At 41.2% G+C, this 24035-nt stretch overlaps 1 protein-coding gene across 2 annotated transcripts; it reads left to right on the forward strand.

The window, feature by feature from the left end:
• The first annotated feature begins 9817 nt into the window (after positions 1-9817).
• LOC147005256 (PRAME family member 8-like) lies at positions 9818-12567 on the forward strand. 2 transcript variants are annotated; one of them, XM_085836259.1, is made up of 3 exons: positions 9818-10125; positions 10585-11175; positions 12000-12567. In XM_085836259.1, the coding sequence occupies exons 1-3, from the start codon at positions 9839-9841 to the stop codon at positions 12565-12567; spliced, it is 1446 nt and encodes a 481-aa protein (XP_085692385.1). In that variant the 5' UTR covers positions 9818-9838. The 2 variants fall into 2 exon arrangements, with proteins under 2 accessions (XP_085692385.1, XP_085692386.1); XM_085836260.1 differs by having other exon boundaries at positions 9839-10125; positions 10585-10705; positions 12000-12188.
• Positions 12568-24035: the final 11468 nt, after the last annotated feature.

Raw genomic sequence — 24035 nt, forward strand, 5'->3', positions numbered from 1 at the left:
AGAAATGAACTCCTTGACACACTTGTCTTCTCTGCCTCCTGTCCTGTTTGCAGTCTTGAAGACGTTCTTATAGATGGGTGCCAGGAGAAGTTTGCGAAGATTTCTCATCTGCCCAAAGCAGGGAGCAAAACGAGCCAGATTGAACACATTACACTCAGTGTTCAGTTCCAATTCCTCTATGTGCTCTGGATGAAAGACATTCAAAATCTCTAAGACAAAGTTCACGGGCATAGCCCAGATCTTCATGTTTATACAGCACAAATGTAGGGAGTCCTTCCTCTGTTGGGCCAACTTCAAGAGTATGCTTGTGTCTCATCCCAGCGGGGCCTGAGGCACAAGTCAGCAACCTCCTCCGTGCATATCTTGGAAGGATTTCACTACTGTACGCTTCTCATCCAAGGGCTCTAATGAACAGCTACCATCCTCTGCACCAACCCATATGTCCCAGAAGGCATGGTGCACATTCCTCAGGTCCAGAACCTGAAGTTTACCCCTGCCAGGAATGAAACATGTCAAATATCAGCAGATATGACTACAGTCAGTCAGCTTTGACTACCTGACTCTAAACTCAAGTCTCCCCCATCTTGCTAAGGTGTAATTACTTTAAACAGAGTGCAATGTGCACACAAGCATGCTACAGAATCTTTCCCTGAGCTGCATGTGTAGACCTGACCACTTTCCTTCCACTAAGTTACTCTTTATTTCTCCTTAGTCCCAGTAATAGTGGTTGTGGGAAACCAGGGATAGGCTCATTCTAGAGATTACATATAGTAAGCTGTAATCCACTGACAACTGTCCTTAATCCAAGAAGACAATAGCTTCAAGGTTCCTGCACCACTGCTTGATGATCCCATCAGAAGCCATTCTCCCTGACCCCACAATCTCTAATGTGTACCCAAATGCTCCCTTATAGACGACTTGATTATTACTCACCTGGGGTGAGATTCTCTTGTCAGTCGCATGTCTATTCCATCTAGCACAGCCTGGAAGGTCTCCAGGTTAGGTGACTTCATCAAAGCCCCCACATGGAGACAGGGAAAAGTCCAGGCTGCCACCATTGCGTTCATGAGCTTCTTAAGTATGCCAGCGAAGGCCTCCTTGAACAGTGCTGGGAAGAGCAGAAAAGGCACCTCCTCCAGAGAGGACAAGGCCAAAGCCTCTTCTCTCATCAGATTCTGCAATGCCAGCTTCAGGAGTGTGGACGGAGTCTGAACACTCATCCTCTATGGTCTCAAGTCAGAAGGCTCCTTGGGAAGGATTCAGAAAAAAATATACTTTCAAAAAATGTGTGTAAAACTTCCTCACCATTACATCAACCACTAAGCTTCAGAGTTACTACTCTGACAGTGACAGAGAAATCAATTTACCTCTTCAACCTAAACTTGTGGTGGAAAGAGAGACTATGACAACCGGGGTTTTTCTATCAATCAAATGTGCACATAACTTTCAAATCAAAATCCTTTTTGTATGACCCTTTCTCAAAAACAATCTAAAAAAAAAAATTCGGAAGTCAAACAAAACCAACCGACCGACCAACCAACCAACCAACCAACCAACCAAACACAAATTCTTGTGTTGGGGATTAATATTAATTCCCAGTAAGCAGAATGACTTCAGTATGTTTCTACAATTTTTAGGGTTTCCTGTATCTGGGAAGCAGATCATGTACACAGAGCAAAGCTATGTAGAAAAGATGTAACGCAAAGTCTAAGGCAATACATATGCATAACTCACAAGTATCACTGGAACAATTGGGCATTGAAGGAAATCAAAGATACATGGTCTACATACAGGTCTAGAGTGTGAGCCAGGGTCTCTCTCTCTCTCTCTCTCTCTCTCTCTCTCTCTCTCTCTCTCTCTCTTTCTATCTCTCTCTCTCTCTCTCTCTCTCTCTCTCTCTCTCTCTCTCTCTCTCTCTCACACACACACACACACACACACACACACACACACACACAAATTCAGTGAAGGAGAAACCTGAGGGAAAAAGTTAGTCAGAATGATTTGTTTCCAGCTTCCCAGGAGTCACATGGCCAGTTCTTAAAGAGTTTGAACAAGATACAGAATCCTTGTCTCAAAAAAATTTTATGAAGCACACTAATGAACTAGGCAAGCTATCATGGAAATATATTGGTGACAAAGGTAAAAATTCATTTGGAATGAAACCCAACTTCTTCAACCTGTTCCTTTTTTTTTTTTTAAAGATTTATTTATTGATTATATGTAAGTACACTGTAGCTGTCTTCAGACACTCCAGAAGAGGGCACCAGATCTCATTACGGATGGTTGTGAGCCACCATGTGGTTGCTGGGATTTGAACTCCGGACCTTTGGAAGAGCAGTCGGGTGCTCTTACCCACTGAGCCATCTCACCAGCCCCCAACCTGTTCCTTTAAAGGAGTCTAAACTTCTCTACATCAAACTGCATTACCCAAGGAAAAAACAGTACATACCAGTTGAGCACTGCAGAGAAGTCTCTATGTCCCCCTGCACCAGGTAGTTATCCAGGCTGCAGGTTTCTGAGTGTGTTCTCTAGTTCCACTGATGCCTTTATATACCTCTCTGCTCACCCCTCCCTATTGTAGCCACACCCTCCAATCCAAAACTGGAATTGGATTTCCTGGTTTAATCTCCACCCTTCAAATTCCAGATCAAAGATCTCATCGTTTCATTGGTTGAATCAGAAAAACTTGTGTTCATGTACTCTCCAATCTTCCTCATCCTCACGCTCCCCCAAAAGTTTCATGGATAAATACGAATATTCCACTTGTTAATTAACCATACAACATCAAGTTTATTGAATTGTTCCTTCACTTACTTACGGTTTACTTAGTTTTCAATTTGTTCCAGGGATCTTGTCATGCTCAGAAGCCAAAGACTTTTTAGAAGTCTAATTCTAGAAATTCAACTGCCTCAGAATCCTTTTTATTGGTAGGATAACTGTTATGAATAAACAATCTGGTTGGATTTTATTCATGGGACCAGAGTCATTTCCAGTTTTCATCAGCTAAGGTTTTAATCTGTTGTTGATCAGAGACATAGCATAATTCAAAGGTATTCTTTTTCGTTGGATTTGGGACAGAATACAGAGTCAGAGTTAGGAATATGTACTGGAGCTCAAGGGCTGAAGTGGATGCTCTGTCAGTAAACTGTAGCAGCAGCCACTCAAAAGGTAGGGCAGGAGCAAGGCTTGATTCCATTACTATAGTAGCCAGGGTGTTGTGTGTGCACTCAGTTGGTAAGGAGCTATCCGGCATTCAGGGATTCCTCTCTAAAATTCTCTGTGCAACAGACAAGATGGGGCATGGTGGTAAGCTCAAAATTGGAAGTGGGAGGTAGTAGGCTTGTTTTAATGTCATCTTCAGACAAATTGTAAGCTGAAGTATAGTCTGATCCCTACAAGACCTGCTTTCTAAATAGATAAAGGCAAACATCAAAAGGAAGGTGTGAGGGAGATGGTGGCCTTGGCTGCTCAGGAAACTTAGAGTATGACAAGTAGGATCAGCCCAAGAACATTCCTCAGGGCTATGAGATGTGATGTGGGTTGTGGGCTGGAGAATTGGCTTAGAAAGAAGGAACACCTGTCAAATGTTTTGTAGGCAAAACATCCCTACACATAGAACAAATGTTATTAAAACAATAAATTTATACTGGGAATGGCAGCATACACATTTATTCCCTCCCCTCAGGAGTCAAAGTTTGACTGATTCAGGGAGTTCAGAGCTACCCTAATCTAAATAACTAATTCCCAACGAGTGAAACCTATGGAGTGAGGATCATTCATAAAATTGAACCAGAGCTGAACAGGTTGGCACAGGACATTAATCCTAGCACTACAGTCAGAGGCAGGAGCATCTTTGATTTCAAGACCAGACTGCTCCTCAGAGTGGCTTATGGGACATGTAGGGCTCTTAAACAAAGAGACCCTGTCTCAAAACAACAAAACAAACAAACACACAAACAAGGTGAGGTTTCTCAGACCGTGCAGGAACAGACATAAACCCCAGGATTAGGGCAGTAGAAGCAGGTGAATCTCTGAGGTCAAGGTTAGTCTGGTCTACAAAGTGAGCTCAGGAAGAACCAGAGATCGGTAAACTAAACAATCCTGTAAAAAAATCAACCAATCAATCAAATAAGCAGAGAGACAAAACCAAACAAAAAATGACCAAAACACAAAATAAAATTCTCAAACCTCAAGGTAGCTTAAGAGCCAGTGAGATGGCTCAGAGGGTAATGGCACTTGCTGCCAAGCCTGAGTTCAGTAGTAGGACCCACAGCTGTACTGAGAGAAACCATTTCAGTTTACAGTCCTCTTACTCTATATGCACACTCCCCTGCTGACACACCAAAACACAAATGAACTAAGACAGACATCATGTACAAAATACCACAAGATCTGATCCAGGCGGTTGGTGCATGTTTCAGTGGACTGATGAAGGATGACCCCCAAACTACATAATGTAATTCTGTGTCTCCCATTCAAATGCCAACAATCAGAGCTGGGTGATTGATTGGCAGCTCAGCCTCTTGTCCTGGGCTTCATGAATAAAAATATCTGCAGAAAAACTCCTTGGGTCAAGAGAAAAGGTCTTTCTCCAAAGTGCAGGTCTCCTTGGAAAAGGAAGAAGAAATCCAAAGTCGAAAGATTTTCAGAGTAAAATAGGACCAAGAGAAAGGAGACTTTGAGCTGGATGGGGCTCATGACCAGGGAATTATGGAGCCTAGGGGCTACCATTGACCTTGCCGAGTAAATTGGCACCACAGTTGTTAATGGAAGAGCCACAAGTACCTCTGGCCAGAGATAACATTAATGACACCCTATTTTTTTATTGGATATTTTCTTTATTTACATTTTCAAATGTTAGCCCCTTTCCTGGTTTCTCCTGTGAAAAACAACCTTCCCCTATGCCCTCCCCCTCCCCTTGCTTACCAATCCACCCACTCTTGCTTCCTGGCCCTGCCATTTACCCACACTGGGGCATACAGATAAGTGAATATTAATCTAGAAGCCCAGAAGCTCAGATTACCCAAGATAAAATTAACAATCCACATGGAACTCAAGAAGAAGGAAGACCAAAGTGTGGATACTTCTATCCATCTTAGAAGGGGAGAACAAAAAGGGGGAGCATAGAAGGAGATACAGAGTCAAAGTATGGAGTAGAGACTGAATAAATGACCATCTAGAGACTGACTCACCTGGGGATCTATCCCATTTACAGTCACCAAACCCAGACATTGATGTGCACACCCTTTTGAGCATGCATGAAAAATGTCACACCTCAGAGGGAATGGAGGCCCTTGTATACATAAGCAATGGTGGGAAAAGGCTTCTTCAGGTCCAGGCTTTGTTCTCAATGAGAGACAATAGATCCCTGATCATATTATATTGCAATAAGTTTTTTTTTCTAGAGATTTTTGTAATTGACCTGTGTCCCTCTGAGCAGCATTTCCAGGCTGTCCTTGTGGAATTTCATGCACATTAGAATCTGTTGTTTGGGTGGTATTGTTGCACCAAGGTTCAAGGAGATCTGTCCTGGTGAGGTTGACCTTCAGTTCCATGCTCATCAGAGTAGAAGGATGGAAATCCTGGAAGGTTTTCTTGATCTGGCTTGTTTCATGTTTGTTTGTTGGGTTTAGGGGGGGTAATTTTTTCATTTGTCTTTGTTTGAGGGTTACCTCTGGACCTGACTGAGGCTGAGATCCTGCTACTAAACATTGTTCTCTGTTTGGCCATGAAACTTCTAACCCCCTTGCTTGTCTGGTGCCCAGAGCTTTTATTCTGGTAGCTTGGTGCCCACTTCCACCTATGCAGATGTAGCAGCTACTTCAGCAACTGTGCCTATAGTATTTAGCCATTCACATCTTCCTAGCACACACAATTCCTTTCTGTTTTCACCTCTGAGCCACACCAGTAGGACCTGGGAAGGAACATTGTGAGCTTCAGAGCAACAACTTTTTGCTGCCCAAAGCTATGAGCAATCATTTTCGTCCTTGAGTGGTGATTGAATTTGACAGGCAAAAGCCAGAGACTACAGACTGGAAATCCAAAGGAACTGATGATCTTGGCCTCTCCCATCTATTTTCTCCAGAAAATTGGCAATCATAGGACAATGGTCACATCTAGCCTTGATCCTCAACCTTTGCATGTCTTGAAAATCTCTACTAGATGTGCCTAGAGAGTAACCTCGGGAGTCATTTCAGAATCACTACTTCCAGGGGGACAGCATCAGTGACACTGGTTCCTATGAAAGTACAGAATATAGATCAGTTTCCTTCCAGTCCAGTGTACACCATGAAAAGGCTTGCTAGCTACATGTTTGGGAACAAATTCTCTGGAGGCACTCTCCTCAAGACTGTGTCACATTCAAGGAGCCACTGGCCTTCTCCATGTTTCTGGTTCTCTCATGATCAAGTTCTATAGCTCCCAACTTTCAAGCTTCTAAAATTGTACTATCTCACTTGTCAAGTCTGGATATTGGGATCCTTTCCTGTAAGGAACCCCCATGAAATTCCTTATGGCTGCCTAGGTAAAATAGTTTCCATCTATAACCCTGTCTGCGTGCAAATTAAAGAAGATACTATCTCTGCCTCTTTGTGTAGTATGAGCCTTCAGCCTGTCTAGTTCCTATCTCAGTGGCATTATCTGTAGACAATTTTCTAACCTGACACTCCTTCATGTTAACCAGATATGGGATAAAGAGATGGTTCAGGAGTTAAGAGCATGGGGGACAAAGACACAGGACCTGACACAAAGAAGCTGGGATATGAACCTGAGGTATCTGCTAGAGAAGCCAGTGCTCTAACTACTCAGTCATATCTCCCTCCTGTTTTCTTTGCTTTTCCCTTACTGAAAATATTTTGTTCATACAATGTGTTATGATTATGGTTACAACTCCCCCAACTCCTCTGAGATCATCCCCACATTATTTTCCATCTCAATCCACACCCTTTTTATCACTCCTGAGAAAAGAAGTCCCATAAAAACTGGAAAATTGTAGCTCTAATAGGCAAGCAAACACGTTATAATCTAAACGGAAAATAACATAAGTAAACAAAAGTGCATGACACAACTTTCTAACACTCAGATCTGCTAAAATGCCATTGAGTTTGCTTTGTTTTCCTACCTACAACTGGTCAGTCAGTCTCCCCTTAAGAGAAGGATTTGCATCCACCAAAAATTTCCATTTAACTCCAAGCAGTGGTGGTGCACAACTTAAATACCAGCATTTGGGAGGCAGAGGCAGGCAGGTTTCTGAGTTGAGTTCAATCCAGCCTGGTCTACAGAGTAAGTTTCAGGATACCCAGGGCTATACAGAGAAACCATGTCTCAAAAAAAAAAAAACAAAAAAAGAAAAAAGGAAAAGAAACTTCCATTTAACAAGTTTAGTGTTTCATTTGGAAAACTTTATGGATTGGAGACAGCTTCTGGGTTAGAAATGGGAGCTTCGCTCAATACTGTCATGTGGTACAAATTTGTGCATGCCCTGTGCCCACTGCATCAAGCTCTCTGAATTAATTGTGCATCGGCTCTGCTGTGTTTTAGAAAGCCTGGTATCTTCAGCTGAAGGACGGCTATTATGAACATAGTCAAGCAAGTGTCTTTGTGGTATTGTGGGTCCTCTTTGGCTTTCTGTCTGGGAGTGGTAAAGCTGGGACTAGAAGGTAGATTGAATTTCAGATTTTTGAGAAACTGTCAGATTGATCTTTCAAGTGGTTGTGCAAGTTTGCAATCTCTCCAACAATAGAGATGTGGTCCCCTTGTTCTATAACCTCCTCACCATGAGCTGTCAAATGAGGTTGAGAGCTCCGATTCAATCACTGAAAAGGTTGCATGTTACAAATAGAATTAAACGGGTGGAGTTTAATCTTGTAATCCAATTCCAGTTTGGGATTGGTGGGTGTGGCTACAAAAGGGAGTGGTGAGCAGAGAGGTATATAAAGGCTTCAGTGGAGCCAGAGAACACATTCAGAGAACTGCAGCCTGAATAACTGTCTTGTTTGAACAGCACTCAAAGACCTGTCTACAGTGTTCAGAACTAGTAGGTAATGATATTCGCCTGGGTCATGTGGTTTGATGTAGAGACATTTAGACTCCAAGTTATGACAAAAAAATGTTACTTTCTATCTTCTTAGAAGTACACATTCAACACCTGGGGTTTAATTCCAAATGAAGTTTTAGCTTCATCACAAACGTATATGTTCACCAGCTGATTTCATTATTATGGTTGATTTTTTAAAAGAACGTCTTTCTATTCTGTTTAAGATCTCCTACAAATGGCCATGTGACATTGGGTAGGCTGAATGCCAATAACCTCCTTACTCATAAGCCTCTCAATGCTAAGATTACTAGTGCGTTCCCTCACACTTCCATTCACTCAAATGTTTGTGCTTGTTTTTGTGAGTTACTGGCTCACCTGGAGACCTGAGGACTATGTATCTTTAAACACCTTTAACTCACAATAGCTGGAGTTACACTGGGAGTGTATTAATGTCTCACTCAATGTCTTACCTTGGGCATTGCCTTATATTGCTTTTCAGAGCTTTGATTTTTTTTTGATATGGTCTATATTTGGGACCCAGGCAATTATTATTGGGACCCTGAAAATTATAGGAACGCATTGTCATCATCATGCTTAATGGGTCAGTATTGATCCAAGACATAAGAGTTTGTGTGTGTGTGTTTACTGTCTCCATGATTGTTGTTTGGTGAATTTTTGTTTTATTGGTTCTTTTGTTGTTTTTTTTTTCCTTTTTCCTTTTCCTTTTTTGTTGATTATTTAATTACATTTGAACTGTTGTTCTCTTTTCCAGTCTTCCCTTTGCAAGCCCCCCTACCATCGTCTATCCACGTTGAGTCTAAGAAAATACTCCCTTACACACATACCCGGTCGCCAATAACCCCTCTAGCATGCCTATTCCCAGGGGCAAAAAGCCTCCACAGGACCAAGTATCTCCCCTCCCCTGGATACCAGCTAATTTACTCATCAGCTACATATTTATCCAGAGCCATGGATGCACACATGTACAAACTTTGGGTGGTGTTTTCATCCATCAGATCTCATAGGGGTCAATTTAGTCGATATTCTTGTTCTTCCTATGGGGTTTCGATCTCTTTCACCTCTTCTGTTCTTTCCTAAGCCTTCCATTGGGTTCCCCTGGCTCAGTCCAATTGTTGTCTATAAGTGTTTGAAATTGCCTTACATGCTGGCCCAGCCTCTCTGAGAACAGCCATACCAGGCTCCTATCTGTAAGCACATCCTGGCACCGACGACATTGTTGGGGATTGGTGTCTGCAGATAGGATGGATCTCAGGATAGGCAGTCTCTGGATGTTCTTTCCTTCAATCTCTGCTTCATTTTTTGGCCAAGTTTTTCATTTGATGGGGAAGATTCTAGGTTAATTTTTTTGAGATGGGTGACTGGGCCCTTCCCTCATGTGGTGACCATGCCTTTACACTGGGGCTGGTCTCTTAAGGTTCTATCTCCCTTGTGCTGCACATTTTGGCTTGGGCCATCCACATTAAGTCCTGTGAGTCTTGTCAATTCAATATTTCTTTCATTCTTTCTTTTTTATAAGAGTGTGTCACAAACAAAATTTTTGATCCAAAAATTAGATACCCATTTGGTGATAGAGAGTCTGCCATGATGCCAGTGTTGGGGAGTGTCTTTCCATCACTTCTTAGGATGAAGAGGTCAATTGATGTCTCTACCATTGCATGAGCAGTCACTCAGAAGCTTAGTGGTTGATGTGATGGTGAGGAAGTTTTATAAACATTGTCTTAAACGTATATTCATTTCTAACCCTTCCCCAGGATCCTTCTGATTGGAGACCTTTAGAAGATGAGTGTTCATACCCCACCCACACTCCAGAAGCTGGCAATTCAGACTCTGGTGAGAGAGGAGGCTTTAGGCTTGTCTGATCTGGACGAGCTGGCCTATGGACTCTTCCCAGCAATATTCAAGGAGGCCTTTGATGGCAGACATATCAAGCTCATAAAGGCATTGGTGATAGCCTGGCCTTTCCGCTGTCTCCCTGTGGGGGCATTGATGAAGAATCCTGACCTGGAAACACTGCAGGCTGTGTTAGATGGAGTAGACATTCGACAAACCATAGGGTTACACCCCAGGTAAGCAATTTCAAAGTACTATAGAAGGGAGAACAAGGAATACACATTAGACATTGTCAGGGAGTTTAACTTTGTCATAAATGGATCAGATGCTTCTGATGGCATCATCAGGCAGGAATACAGGGTGCTTGATAGCTACTGTTTACTTGTACTGAGCACAGTTGGATATGGATTAAACTTGAATATGGGACTAGAGTAAATGTGGCCTCATAGTAGAATGAGCCTATGCCTGACATCCCCACAAGAACTAATATAAGTAAGGAGAAATAAAGTGTACCTTACTGAAAGAAAAGTATTCATGTGTACAGAAGCACAATAAAGCTTCCGTAGCATGTCCAAGTCCAAATTGGATATCAGGTCCTGAAAAAAACATACACATTAACAGGGAAGAGAGTTTAGTTTAGTTATAGGTAGTAAAAGCTTATTCAGGGTCTGCCAACATTCTTGTTTCACCTGCAGGAGGAAAAAACTACAGTTTCTCGACCTGCGAAATGTGCACCATAACTTCTGGAACATATGGACTGATTCAGAGGACAGTGACTGTTCAGCAGAGATCTTGGAAGAAAAGCAAGCCGTGCAGGTCCGTCCCAGATATGCACTGAGGCAGCATCTTAAGGTCACAGTTGACCTGTGCATCAGGTCCTGCCTTGATGAAGCACAAGCATGGTTCTTGAAGTGGGCCCAGGAGAGAAAGGGCTCCTTATATTTCTGCTGTACAAAGGTGAAGATCTGGACTCTGCCAGTAAAAACTCTCAGACAGATCTTCCAAGTTTTTGATCCAGAGCACATCATGGAGTTAGAACTAAATACTGAATGGACTCTGTTAGAGTTGACACATTTTGCCCCCTATTTTGGGCAGATGAGAAATCTTCGCAAAGTCTTCCTGGCACCCCTCCACAAAATCGACTTCCATTTAGCCAATAGAACAAGAGTCACCGAAGTCAAGTGTATCAACAAGTTTACTTCTCAGTTCTCCAAATTCAACTGTCTGCAGCATCTTTTCATGTTCTGCGTCCATTTTCTCAGAGACCAGATGAATCAGGTCCTACGGTAAGCCATAATGGAGAGCTGGTTCAGCTATCAGAGCAAATCTGTCTCTCTTTTCTTAAGGGTTATGGGGACACGATGCCAGGAAGTCACTAGGAACAAATATTTAGAGACTCCAAAGACTGGAAGTTTTGTCCTGTTTCCATGTATACTCAGTTATACATGGGAAATTTTACAAGGTAAATCAGTGTCACAAATGAGCACTCATGAAGTAGGAAAGTGATTTGGGGTAAAGGGTAGGTCAGATCTAGTAAGGTTCAGTTGTAATTCTTCCTATAATCATGGCCACCCAATCAAATGGAAACTGAAGAGGAATGGAAGTGTGTAGTGAGGAGTAGGGGACTCACAAGTACAGGGTGAAAAGAAGCTATATGCTTAGATCTGTTAGAACAGCCTTCTACCATCAACCAGTTCCCATGGGTTAAATGTTTTGAGGCCAAATACTGCTGAATACATGGGACAGGAGGTAGAGCTTGGGCTGTAAATGAGAGCAAGCATGACTGCAGAGGGAATGATATAATACAGATTCAGTGGACCCATAGCAAGTATTGAGATACTGTCAGAGTTCTATTGGGATGAAATTTCTTCTGTGTGCTTTCTGGGATTAGGGGATGAACTAGTTTTCAGGTTTAGAGTGAGGCCAGGATATAAATTGTGAGGTTGACATGACTGAGCGGTTTCCAACATGAAGCATCATAGATGATGTCCTTAATCACTTAGTCAAACTGATCTTGGGGCACCTGATTCCTTCTACCACTCTCTATATCCCTGCCAAACCTCTACAAGGCCATTTACCAGAACTAACCATCTGTCTCCTTTACCTCTAGGTGCTTGATGACACCCTTGAAGACACTCTCCATTACTTACTCCCTGATTTCACAGAGAGATTTGGATTCCTTCTCCTGCTGTCAGAGCCTCTTTCAGCTAAAACATCTGGAATTGAGAGGTGTGGTCTTACTGGATTTGGATCTTATGCCTCTGAGAGGTCTCCTCATGAAAGTGGCAGGCACTCTTGAGAATCTGGATTTGCAGGGGTGTAGGATAAAGGACTCCCAGCTAAGTGTCCTCCTACCTGCACTCAAACAATGCTCTCAGATCTCCAATATCAACTTCTACAACAATGATTTCTCCATGCCTATCCTGAAGGACCTTTTGCAGAACACAGACAACTGGATTAAGATGAATGTGGAACAATATCCTGTCCCTCTGGAGTGCTATGATGACTTTGCTCAAGTCTCTGTAGAAAGATTTGTCCAAATTTGTCAGGATCTCATGGATACTTTGAAGGAAATAAGGCAGCCCAAGAACAGCTCCTTTGCTACAGATATCTGCCACACATGTGGGAAGTGCTGGGTCTTTGCCCAGGAGGCCAGACTTTGTCATTGCTGGGAGTAAAATGGGAAAGTTCTGTATTTGAATAAACACTAGGCTTGGGACACATGTCCTACCTGGGGAACTCAGAACCTGTGGCTTCTGACACTGCTCAGATGGTTGGAAACAAAAGGCTGTTCAGTGACTGGTATCTTGGCAACTGAGATTGACATGGGGAACATTTGGATGAACTGTGGGAACAGGGTCCTAGTGGAGTCAGAAACACAGCTTGGCATTGTTACATGGCTTCTCCCCGGACAGACTAACTACATGTTTAGTTGTATACTTAAAAACCTGGATGTTCTCTCAGTGTGGTCTTTGACTTTTACCAACCTATCTACCAGGTTCAGCATCAGGAAGGTTCAATGGGTGGCGAAATGGAAAGACAATGGTATTTCATGAGTGAAGCAAAGTTCTTGGTGAAATTAACATGTTACATTAAAATGAAAGTTTTCTTGACACTTCTTTCCCTTGTCCTTTGACTGGGCTATGTGTACAACACACCTCTGTTCCTGAACAATTAGGTGCACAAAACATTTAAACTAATGGGAGCAACATAGACACACCTACTATGAAGGAAGTTTAAAAGGATCACAGACAATTAAAATCTTGTACATTCAGACGACAAGGCACCTTGGACCTATCAGAAATGCCTAAAGAGAAGAAGACAACAGAGGGCAAAGTAAACAGGATTTCCAGTCTGGCTTTGTAATCTTGACCTTTTTGTCATGATTTAATGAGATGACTGCTGGAAGCTCTATATCCATCTGTTATATTACGTGCCCCTAAAGCCTTATTCCAGTGGACTCAAAAACTCTATGAAGTACCCTATTTATTTAAAGCTATGCAATAAAATGCAGGTTCCTCTTCTACATAAACCATTTACTGTACAAAAAAAAAAAAGTATTTTCTGTCTTCAGTTGTAATAAGAACAGAAAAAAAAATCTCACTCAGCTTAGTCAATATATCCCCTTTCTGTATAGTAAACTATCAATAAAATAATTTGTTACTCTGTATTTATTGAACACTTAGAATATGATTTCTTTTTTTAAATATCATTGTTTTAATCTGGATTGAATAAAGCATCTAAATCAAACGACTCTGCAACGATCACCCTCTGGAAAGTAGTGAAAATGTACAAATTGAAGCCAGGCATGTCACAATTCACAATCTTGGGAAGGTAGATAAAGTTATCAACTATGGTGGGAAATACATGATCTTCTAGGCTGGTGTAAAGTACAGAGAAAGACAAAAATAAAGAACATACCTCTCTCAGGCTTGTTCTTTCTGTCTTCCCTCACACACTTTCTCCCTGTCTCAATGTCCTGTTCCCTGACCTTGTTCCTTAGGACCAGTAAACTCAAATGAGATTTTCCCACAATTAACATGCTTTCATATTCTTTTTTTTATTGGGCATTTTTTATTTTTTTAAATATTTTTATTATATATTTTCCTCAATTACATTTTCAATGCTATCCCAAAATTCCCCCATACCCTCCTCCCCCCCACTTCCCTACCCACCCATTCCCATTTTTTGTGGCCCTGGTGTTCCCCTGTACTGGGGCATATAAAGTTTGCGTATCCAATGGGCCTCACTTTCCAGTGATGGCTGACTAGGCTATCTTTTGATACATATGCAGCTAGAGTCAAGAGCTCCCGGGTACTGGTTAGTTCATAATGTTTTTCCACTTATAGGGTTGCAGATCCCTTTACCTCTTTGGGTACTTTCTCTAACTCCTCCATTGGGAGTCCTGTGATCCAACCACTACCTGACTGTGAGCATCCACTTCTGTGTTTACTAGGCCCTGGCATAGTCTCACAAGGGATAGGTATATCTGGGTCCTTTCAGCAAAATCAATGCTAGTGTATGCAATGATGTCAGCGTTTGGAAGCTGATTATGGGGTAGATTCCTGGATATGGCAGTCTCTAGATGGTCCATCCTTTCGTCACAGCTCCAAAATTTGTCTCTGTAACTACTTCCATGGGTGTTTTGTTCCCAATTCTAAGGAGGGGCATAGTGTCCACACTTCAGTCTTCATTCTTCTTGAGTTTCATGTGTTTAGCAAATTGTATCTTATATCTTGGGTATCCTAAGTTTTGGGCTAATATTCACTTATTAGTGAGTACATATTGCGTGAGTTCCTTTGTGATTCTGTTACCTCACTCAGGATGATGTCCTCCAGGTCCATACATTTGGTTAGGAATTTCATAAATTCATTCTTTTTAATAGCTGAGTAGTACTCCATTGTGTAAATGTACCACATTTTCTGTATCCATTCCTCTGTTGAGGGGCATCTGGGTTCTTTCCAGCTTCTGGCTATTATAAGTAAGGCTGCTATGAACATAGTGGAGCATGTGTCCTTCTTACCAGTTGGGACATCTTCTGGATATATTAATTCTTTGAATAGTTCTTCTTGTTTCCACTTGGTTGATTTCAACCCTGTGTTTGATTATTTCCTCCCATCTACTCTTGGGTGAATTTTCTTCTTTTTTTTTTCTAGAGTTTTTAGATGTGTTGTCAAGCTGCTAGTGTGTGCTCTCTCCAGTTTCTTTTGGAGGCACTCAGAGCTATAAGTTTCCCTCTTAGAAATGTTTTCATTGTGTCCCATAGGTTTCTGTATGTTGTGTCTTCATTTTCATTAAACTGTAAGAAGACATTAATTTCTTCTTTATTCCATCCTTGACCAAGGTATCACTGAGAAGAGTGTTATTCAGTTTCCATGTGAATGTTGGCTTTTCATTATTTATGTTGTCAGTCCATGGTGGTCTGATAGGATGCATGGGACAATTTCAATATTTGTGTATCTGTTGAGTCTTGTTTTGTGACCAATTATATGGTCAGTTTTGGAGAAGGTCCCATGAGGTGCTGAGAAGAAGGTATATCTTTTTGTTTTAGGATAAAATGTTCTGTAGATATGTGTTAAGTTCATTTGTTTCATAACTTCTGTTAATTTCCCTGTGTCCCTGTTTATTTCTGTTTCCACGATCTGTCCATTGATGAAAGTGGTGTGTTGAAATCTCCCACTATTATTGTGTGAGGTGCAATGTGTGCTTTAAGCTTTACTAAAGTGTCTTTAATGAATGTGGCTGCACTTGCATTTGTGGCATAGTATTCAGAATTGAGAGTTCCTCTTGGAGGATTTTACCTTTGATGAGTATGAAGTGTCCTTCCTTGTCTTTTTTGATAACTTTGGGTTGGAAATCTATTTTATTCGATATCAGAATGGCTACTCCAGGTTGTTTCTCCAGACCATTTGCTTGGAAAATTGTTTTCCAGCCTTTCACTCTGAAGTAGTGTCTGTTTTTTCCCCTGAGATGGGTTTCCTGTAAGCAGCAGAATGTTGGGTCCTGTTTGTGTAGCCAGTCGGTTAGTCTTTGTCTTTTTTTGTGGAATTGAGTCCATTGATATTAAGAGATATTAGGAAAATTATTGTTGCTTCTTTTTATTTTTGTTGTTAGAGTTGGCATTCTGTTCTTGTGGCAGTCTTCTTTTTGGTTCTTTGAGGGATTACTTTCTAGCTTTTTCTAGGGCATGATTTCCATTTTTTTCTGTTATTATCCTTCGAAGGGCTGGATTCGTGGAAAGATTATGTGTGAATTTGGTTTTGTCATGGAATACTTTGGTTTCTCCATCTATGGTAATTGAGAGTTTAGCCGGGTATAGAAACCTGGGCTGGCATTTGTGTTCTCTTAGTGTCTGTATAATATCTGTCCAGGATCTTCTGGCTTTCATAGTCTCTGGTGAAAAGTCTGGTGTAATTCTGATAGGCCTGCCTTTATATGTTACTTGACCTTTCTCCCTTACTGCTTTTAATATTGTATATTAGTTTAGTGCATTTGTTGTTCTGATTATTATGTGTTGGGATGAATTTCTTTTCTAGTCCAGTCTATTTGGAGTTCTGTAGGCTTCTTGTATGATCATGGGCATCTCTTTCTTTAGGTTTGGGAAGTTTTCTTCTATTATTTTGTTGAAGATATTTGCTGGCCCTTTAAGTTGAAAATCTTCATTCTCATCTACTCCTATTATCCGTAGGTTTGGTCTTCACATTGTGTCCTGTATTTCCTGGATGTTTTGAGTTAGGATCCTTTTGCATTTTGTATTTTCTTTGATTGTTGTGCTGATGTTCTCTATGGAACCTTCTGCACCTGAGATTCTCTCTTCCATCTCTTGTATTCTGTTGCTGATGCTCGCATCTATGGTTCCAGATTTCCTTCCTAGGTTTTCTATCTCCAGTGTTGCCTCACTTTCTTTATTGTGTCTACTTCCCTTTTTAGGTCTAGTATGGTCTTGTTCATTTCCATCACCTGTTTGGATGTGTTTTCCTGTTTTTCTTTAAGGACTTCTACCTGTTTGGTTGTGTTTTCATGTTTTTCTTTAAGGACCTATAAATCTTTAGCAATGTTCTCCTTTATTTCTTTAAGTGAGTTATTAAAGTCCTCCTTGATGTCCTCTACCATCATCATGAGATATGCTTTTAAATCTGGGTCTAGATTTTCGGTTGTGTTGGGGTGCCTAGGACTAGGTGGGGTGGGAGTGCTGCGTTCTGATGATGGTGAGTGGTCTTTATTTCTGTTAGTAGGATACTTACATTTGCCTTTTGCCATCTGGTAATCTCTGAAGCTAGCTGTTATAGTTGTCTCTGGTTAGACCTTGTTCCTCAGGTGACTGTTAGCCTCTATTGGCAGACCTGGGAGGCTAGCTCTCTCCTTAGTTTCAGTGGTCAGAGTATTCTCTACAGGCAAGCTCTCTTCTTGCTGGGAAGGTGCCCATATATCTGGTGTTCGAACCTGCCTCTTGGCAGAAGTTGTATTCCAATCACCAGAAGTCTTAGTATCCCTAGGGAATCATGTGTGGGTCCTTGCGGGTGTCTGGAGACTCCGCTGGCAAGGCACCCAGGTGCTCGAGTGAACTGGAAGGGACTTGTGCCCCAGCTCAGGCCGGGTTGTCTGCTTCTCTAGTTAATGCAGTCTCAGGTTCCGTGCGATTGGATTGGAGCAGACTCTGTGTTCCACTCACCTGAGGCCTTAGGATCCTGTGGGGAATCCTGTGTGGGTCCTTGCGGGTGTCTGGAGACTCCGCTGGCAAGGCACCCCAGAAGGGACTTGTGTCCCAGCTCAGACCGGGTTGTCTGCTTCCCTAGTTAATGCAGTCTCAGGTCCTGCACAATTGGATTGGAGCAGACGCTGTGTTCCTCTCACCAGAGGTTTCAGGATTCCGTAGGGAATCCTGTGTGGATCCTTGCGGGTGTCCGGATACTCTGCTGGCAAGGCACCACGGTGCTTGAGTGGACCTGAAGGGCATGCTTTCATATTCTAAAAACAAACAATGCATAGATGGAGAGAGACTCTTCACAGGTGAAGAGCACACGCTGCTTTCGCAGAGAACCAAAGTTCTCTTTCAGAGCTAATAACCAGGTGGTTGTCAAATGGAACTCAGGCTTCAGGTGCTAGGACCCTCCTTTCTGTCCTCTGTGGATCCCACCTTTCACATGCACAAATCCACATACTACACATGTAGCTATTCAACCAGCTGAAGAAGTCTTTAAATAAAAAAGCACTTAATTTCACAAAGGAATATAAAACGGCCCAATTAATTAAAATCGTGATGTTGATCATTAGCAGTTGTGTGTATCTGAAGAGAGTATGTGGAGTTTTAGGCATATCCTTTGAGCTTCATTGGTGATAAATAGTGTAGGATGCTCTGGGTTCCAGAGTTTGAACTCTTGCACCATGAGTGAGTGAGAGGAAATTAGGAGTTTGTCACTCTGCAACATTTATTTCTGTATGCATTTATGTATATTCCTGTTCTATTTGAATGTATCCTTGCATGACAGAAAAAGGCATCAGAACTTTGTATAGATAGTTGTCAGCTACCAGGTGGTTGTCTAGAACTGAACTCCAGTTGTCTGAAAGAGCAAACAGGACTCATAATTGTTGATCCTTACAGGCCCATGTTTGAGAATGGAAAACACACTCATGGATAGATAATCAAAAGGAATCAGGAGTTTATTTTGCAGAAAAGCTTAAGACTTTGGCATTAATTATCTTTAATTCATTACAATTCAAATGTTTTATGTAAATGAGTGTGATGCTGGTTTGCTTTATTGTTTCATTTTCTTAGATAGTCACTATGTAGATTTGCCAATGCAATACCAATATCCTGAGTCATTCCAAGAATGGTCAGGATGTGCTTCGTTTCATAGAATGTTTACCTAGCCATTCACATGATCTGTGAACCACATTAAACACAGTGTGATAATATGTAACAGTTATTTCAGCACCCTATAGGTTGAGAATTCAGAGCAGAAATTCAATATCATTCTATCTAATTATCTAATACCTAATATAAAAATTCAAGAAGCTTCCACTTGACAGGGAGCTAGAGTCTCTGAGCACTTTCCTTTTGATGTCTCTTGACTTCATCTTATTCCAATCAGGAAAGGAACAAAACTGTTCAAAATAAGTAAATAAAAATCAAAATAATTTAAAAAGCTGAACAATTTTTATAGCATAGACTTTAACCATATGTTGATCAGAGAAGAGATAGAAACAATGTGCATGGGATGGGAAATAACTAAATATAACCTTACCTATTTATGTCTTAGGGAAATGTCTCACTGAAACAACATTCTTTGTGTAATTGACATATGGTAATTATCAGTTATAAGTACTTACTAACTTAAGGCACCAAGGTTCAATCCAATGTTCAGAACTTTGTCTTATATCAAAATAATTGCATATTTCATGACTATTTAGCGTAATTATAAGTGGCTCATGAGAATATATGTTGCTAACATGTTTCAGGAAAAACTTGTTTCTATTCAGTTTGTGGTGAGCAAAATTTAAATGCTAACATGTCTAGCTCCCTGTTTATCATTTCTTTTTGTTTTCATTATTTCATTTATGTATTCACTTTACCACCTGATCACCTCCTTCCTGTCCTTTCCTCCCAGTCCTACCGTCTGACCTTTTCATCTCATTTTCTTCTGCCATTCTCCTCAGTGAAGGTGAGGCACCCACTCCCCACCCCTACCAGGTTCCACACCACCTTGACACACCAAGTTGCATCAGGACTAAATCCACCCTCTCCCACTGAAGCCAGACAAGTCAGCCCAAGAAGGGGAAAAGGTTCCAAAGGCAGAGAACAAAGTTCAAAAAGAGATAACACCCAGTCTCATTTTTAGAGACCCACATTTAAGACCAAGCTTCACAACTGTTTCATATGAGTAGGAGGCCTAGGTCTAGACCATGCATGCTCTTTGATCGGTAGTTCAGTCTGCGTGAACCTCCAATGGGTCCACATGACTTAGTTCTGTAGGTCTCCTTCTGGAATGTTTGACCCTGTTATAAAACTCTAATGACACTTAGCTACTGGGGACCCTCGAGTGAAGAACTCGTAGAAGTTGATGATTTCAAAATCAAGAGAAATTTATTGTTCCAGTATGCTAGGGTCGTGATGCACCTCAAGAAGAGGTCCCAACCATGCATGACCCATTTGGCCAGTTTTTATACAACTAGGCACAATATCATTGATGGAACAGTATGACTTTCAAACTGATGAGCTTAAGGGAATGAGGTGCCAAGGACTTCTCTTGTCTGTAGGTGGCAAATGGACACTGTGCCCATGGGTATTCCTGAGAAATGTAATCCAGGAAGGGAGGGATGCCTACATGCTTCACGACCTCCTCTGTCTTCCAGGAAGGGCTGTGTCTTTATGCTCTGCTATTTGGTGGAATTTGCTAAAAGTCCTAGGCTGATCTCTTCACCACCTGGCTCCCTCTATCCTTCCTCTGACTTTTTCACAAGACTCCACGAATTCTGCCTAAATTTTGGCTGGGGGTATCCATATGTTGCCATCAGGTGCTGGATGAAGCCACTTACAAGACAGTTATGCAAGGCTTCTGTCCTTAAGCATAACCAAGTATCATTGAGAGTGTCAGAGTTTGGCTCTATTCTATGATGTGGATCTCAATTTGGTTAATCATTGGTGGTTTATTCCTTCAATCTATCTTTATACCTGCATATCTTGTAGGCAGGGAAATTTTTGGATAGAGAGATTTCTGGGTGGATTGGTGTCCCCCTCCCTCCATTGGAAATCCTGACTAGCTAGAGGAGGTGGCTACTTCATCTCTTTATACCCATCTGCTGGGGTCTCAGCCAAGGTCCCCCCCCCATATACTCCCAGCGGCCTGTTCCATCCCAGGTCTCTTGTTTGTACCTGAAAAGCCCCCACATGGATTGCTTTTCTATCTCCCAAATCTCTCAATCGCCCAATCCTTCCCACCACACCTATTACCCCAAAATGTTCTTGTTGCTGTACCATCTACTATACAGTTCTCCCTATGAAATTTCTGATACCGATTTTATTTCCTCTTTTGAGTGAGATTCAATCACCTTACCTTGTGCCCTACTGTTACTTAGCTTGTTCGGGTATTTGGATTGTAGCATGGTCATGTTATACTTTATAAGTAATAATGCATTAACAGTGACTACATACCATGCAATTTCTTCTGGGTCTGTTACCTCACTCAAAATGATCTTTTACAGTTCCATCAATCTGCCTGAAAATTACATATTATTCCTTATTTTTAATAGATGACTAGTATTCCATGGCATAAATGTATAAGATATACCTTATCAACTCTATGGTAGAGGGACAAGTGGGTTGTTTCCACTTTCTGCCTATTATGAATAAAGGTGCTATGAATGTACTTGAGCATGTGTCCTTGTATTATGGGGAAGCATGTTTTGTTCATATGATCATGTTCATATGATCAGGAGTTATATAACTGGGTTTTGAGGTAGAATAATTTGTGAGAAATACCAAGATTGATTTGCAAATGTAGTGTAAAAGTTGACACACTCACCAGAATTTGAAGACTGTCTCCCTTACTCGACATGCTCACCAGCATGTACTGCTTCTTGAGATTTTAGTCTTACCATGCTGATGTTTATAAGATGAACTATCAAAGTACTTTCAATCTGCATTTGACTAGGAAAGTAGAATATGTCCTGAATTGCTTCTTGACCATTAGAGAATCCTCTGTTGAAAATGCACTCTTGACCTTTGTACCCTATTTTTAAATGGGGTATTTGGTATGTAGATGTCTCGTTCCTTGAGATATTTATTTTGTTTGGATATCAGCCCTCTGACAAATGAATAGAGGGTAAATATGGTTTATTTATTCTCTAGGCTTCTGTTTTGACATACTAATTCTGTCCTTTGTCTTCCAGAGGATATTCCATTTAATGGGGTCCCTTTTATTAATTGTTGAACTGAGTGCCTGAGCCATGTGTGTTCATTTCAGGAAGTAATCACCTTTATCAATCTGTTCAAGAGCCCTGACATTACTAATGATATTCTGCATAGAGGAGCTTAGCACAACTGTCCTTGGAGAGGAATCACACAGCCATGAATAGAAACACATGCAGAGACCCCAGCCAAACAGAGTTCAGGGAATTTTGTAGAGGGGGAGGAAGGATTGAAGGAGCCAGAGAGGTCAAAGACACCACAAGAAAAACCTACAGAATCAAGCTACCTAGCCACAGTTGGGATCACTGAGATTGAACTACCAACCAGAGAACTTTCATGAGACAGACCTAAGCCCCTTACACACATTTAACAGTTCTGAAGCTTGGCCTTCATATGGCATTGAAACAACAGGACAAGGGGCTGTTACTGACTGTTGCCTAACTTTTGATCACTTTCCCTTATTTGGGTAGCTTTGTCTAGCCTTAATCAAAAAAGATGCACTTTGGTAAGGTAACATATATCTATGGGAGGTCTCTCCATTTCTGAGGAGAATGGGAGGCAAGGTGTGGAAGAGGATAGACAGTGACTGAGAGGATAGGAAGTGACTGAGGGTATGCTATGAACTGTAAACTAATCACACGACACTTCTGCTAGGCTTCTGCCCTTAAGCATAACCAAGTATCATCAAGAGTGTCAGAGTTTGGCTCTCTTCCATGAGGTAGGTTTCAAGTTTGTCCACTCAATGATTGGATACTCCTTCAATCTCTGTCCCATCTTTTAAATTGTATAAATTTAAATTCCCTCTTGTAAGGAGGGAAAATTGTCGATGGAAGCTTTTGTGGGAAGGTTGGTGTCCTCCTACCTCCATTGGGTATCCTGATGGGCTACAGGAGGTGGCCACTTCAGTCTCTTTATCTCCAGTTAGTAGGGTCTCAGCCAAGATCACTCTCTTATCCTCCCTGCAGCCTGTTCAAAACAAGGTCTCTGGCTTCTCCCTGAGATGCCCCCACATGAATGTCCTTTGGAGACATTTCTTCCCACCACACCTCATCTGCAAAACTGCTCCTGTCCCCATACCCTATCACATAAAGTTCTCACTAATCAATCACTATTGACATCAATTTTATTTCCCCTTTAAAGTGAGATTCAATCATCTTACCTTGGGCCCTACTGTTACTTGGCTTCTTTGGGTGTTTGGGTTATAGTAGAGTTATCCTGTATTCTATAGGTAATATTCACTTATCACTGAGTACATACTATGGAAGGTCTTTTGGGTCTGGGTTACCTCACTCACAATGATGTTTTCCAGTTCTGTCCATTTGCCTGAAAATTATAAAATGTTCCTATTTTTAATAGTTGATTAGTATTTCATAGCACAAATGTACAAGTTTTCCCTTATGCATTGTATGGTTGAGAGAAATTTGGGCTTCTTCCAGTTTCTAGCTATTATGAATAAATAGTCTATGAATGTAGTTGAACAAATATCCATGTGCTATGGGGGAACATCTTTTGAGTATATTCCCAGGAGTAATAATTTTGTTTTGAAGTAGAATTATTTGTGAGAAATAACAAGATTGATTGCCAAATTTGTTGTACAAGTTTGTACACTTCCCACAAAGGGAGGACTATCTCCCTAGCTCCACATCCTCACCAGCATGTGCTGTCACTTGAGTTTTTTATCTTAGCCATGATTATGTGTACAGGATGGAGTCTCAGAGTCCTTACAATTTGCATTTGACTAGGAATAGTAAATATTCCTTTAAGTGCTTCTTAACCATTAGAGATTCCTCTTTTGAAAATTCTCTGTTGACATTTGCACACCTTTTTTAAATGGGGTATTTTGTTTGTTGATGTCTAACTTCTTGAGGTATTTACAATGTTTGGATATCAGCTTTCTGTCAAATGTACAGTTGGTGAAGTTCATTTTCGATTCTTAATGCTGCCATTTTGTCCTAATGATGCTGTCCTTTGCCTTACAGAGGATTTTCAGTTTTGTGAAGCCCATTTATTATTGATCTTAATGTATGAGTTATGGGAGTTCTGTTCAGGAAGTAGTCACCTTTTACAATAACATTGAGGGCCCTGACACTATTAATAATATTCTTTAACCAGGAGCAAGTAGGAGTGGACGATATTGAAGTATTTATACTATTGCAGCTTTGTTTTCTTCTAATCTGATTGTTACTGAGCACCTTTCTTTTCTTTTGAAGTAAGAATGTCTTTCATACCCAAAATCCA

Source organism: Mus caroli, unplaced genomic scaffold, assembly GCF_978045245.1.
Source record: "Mus caroli unplaced genomic scaffold, Mus_caroli_1 scaffold_4, whole genome shotgun sequence".
In the NCBI taxonomy this organism is placed as follows: Eukaryota; Metazoa; Chordata; class Mammalia; order Rodentia; family Muridae; genus Mus; species Mus caroli.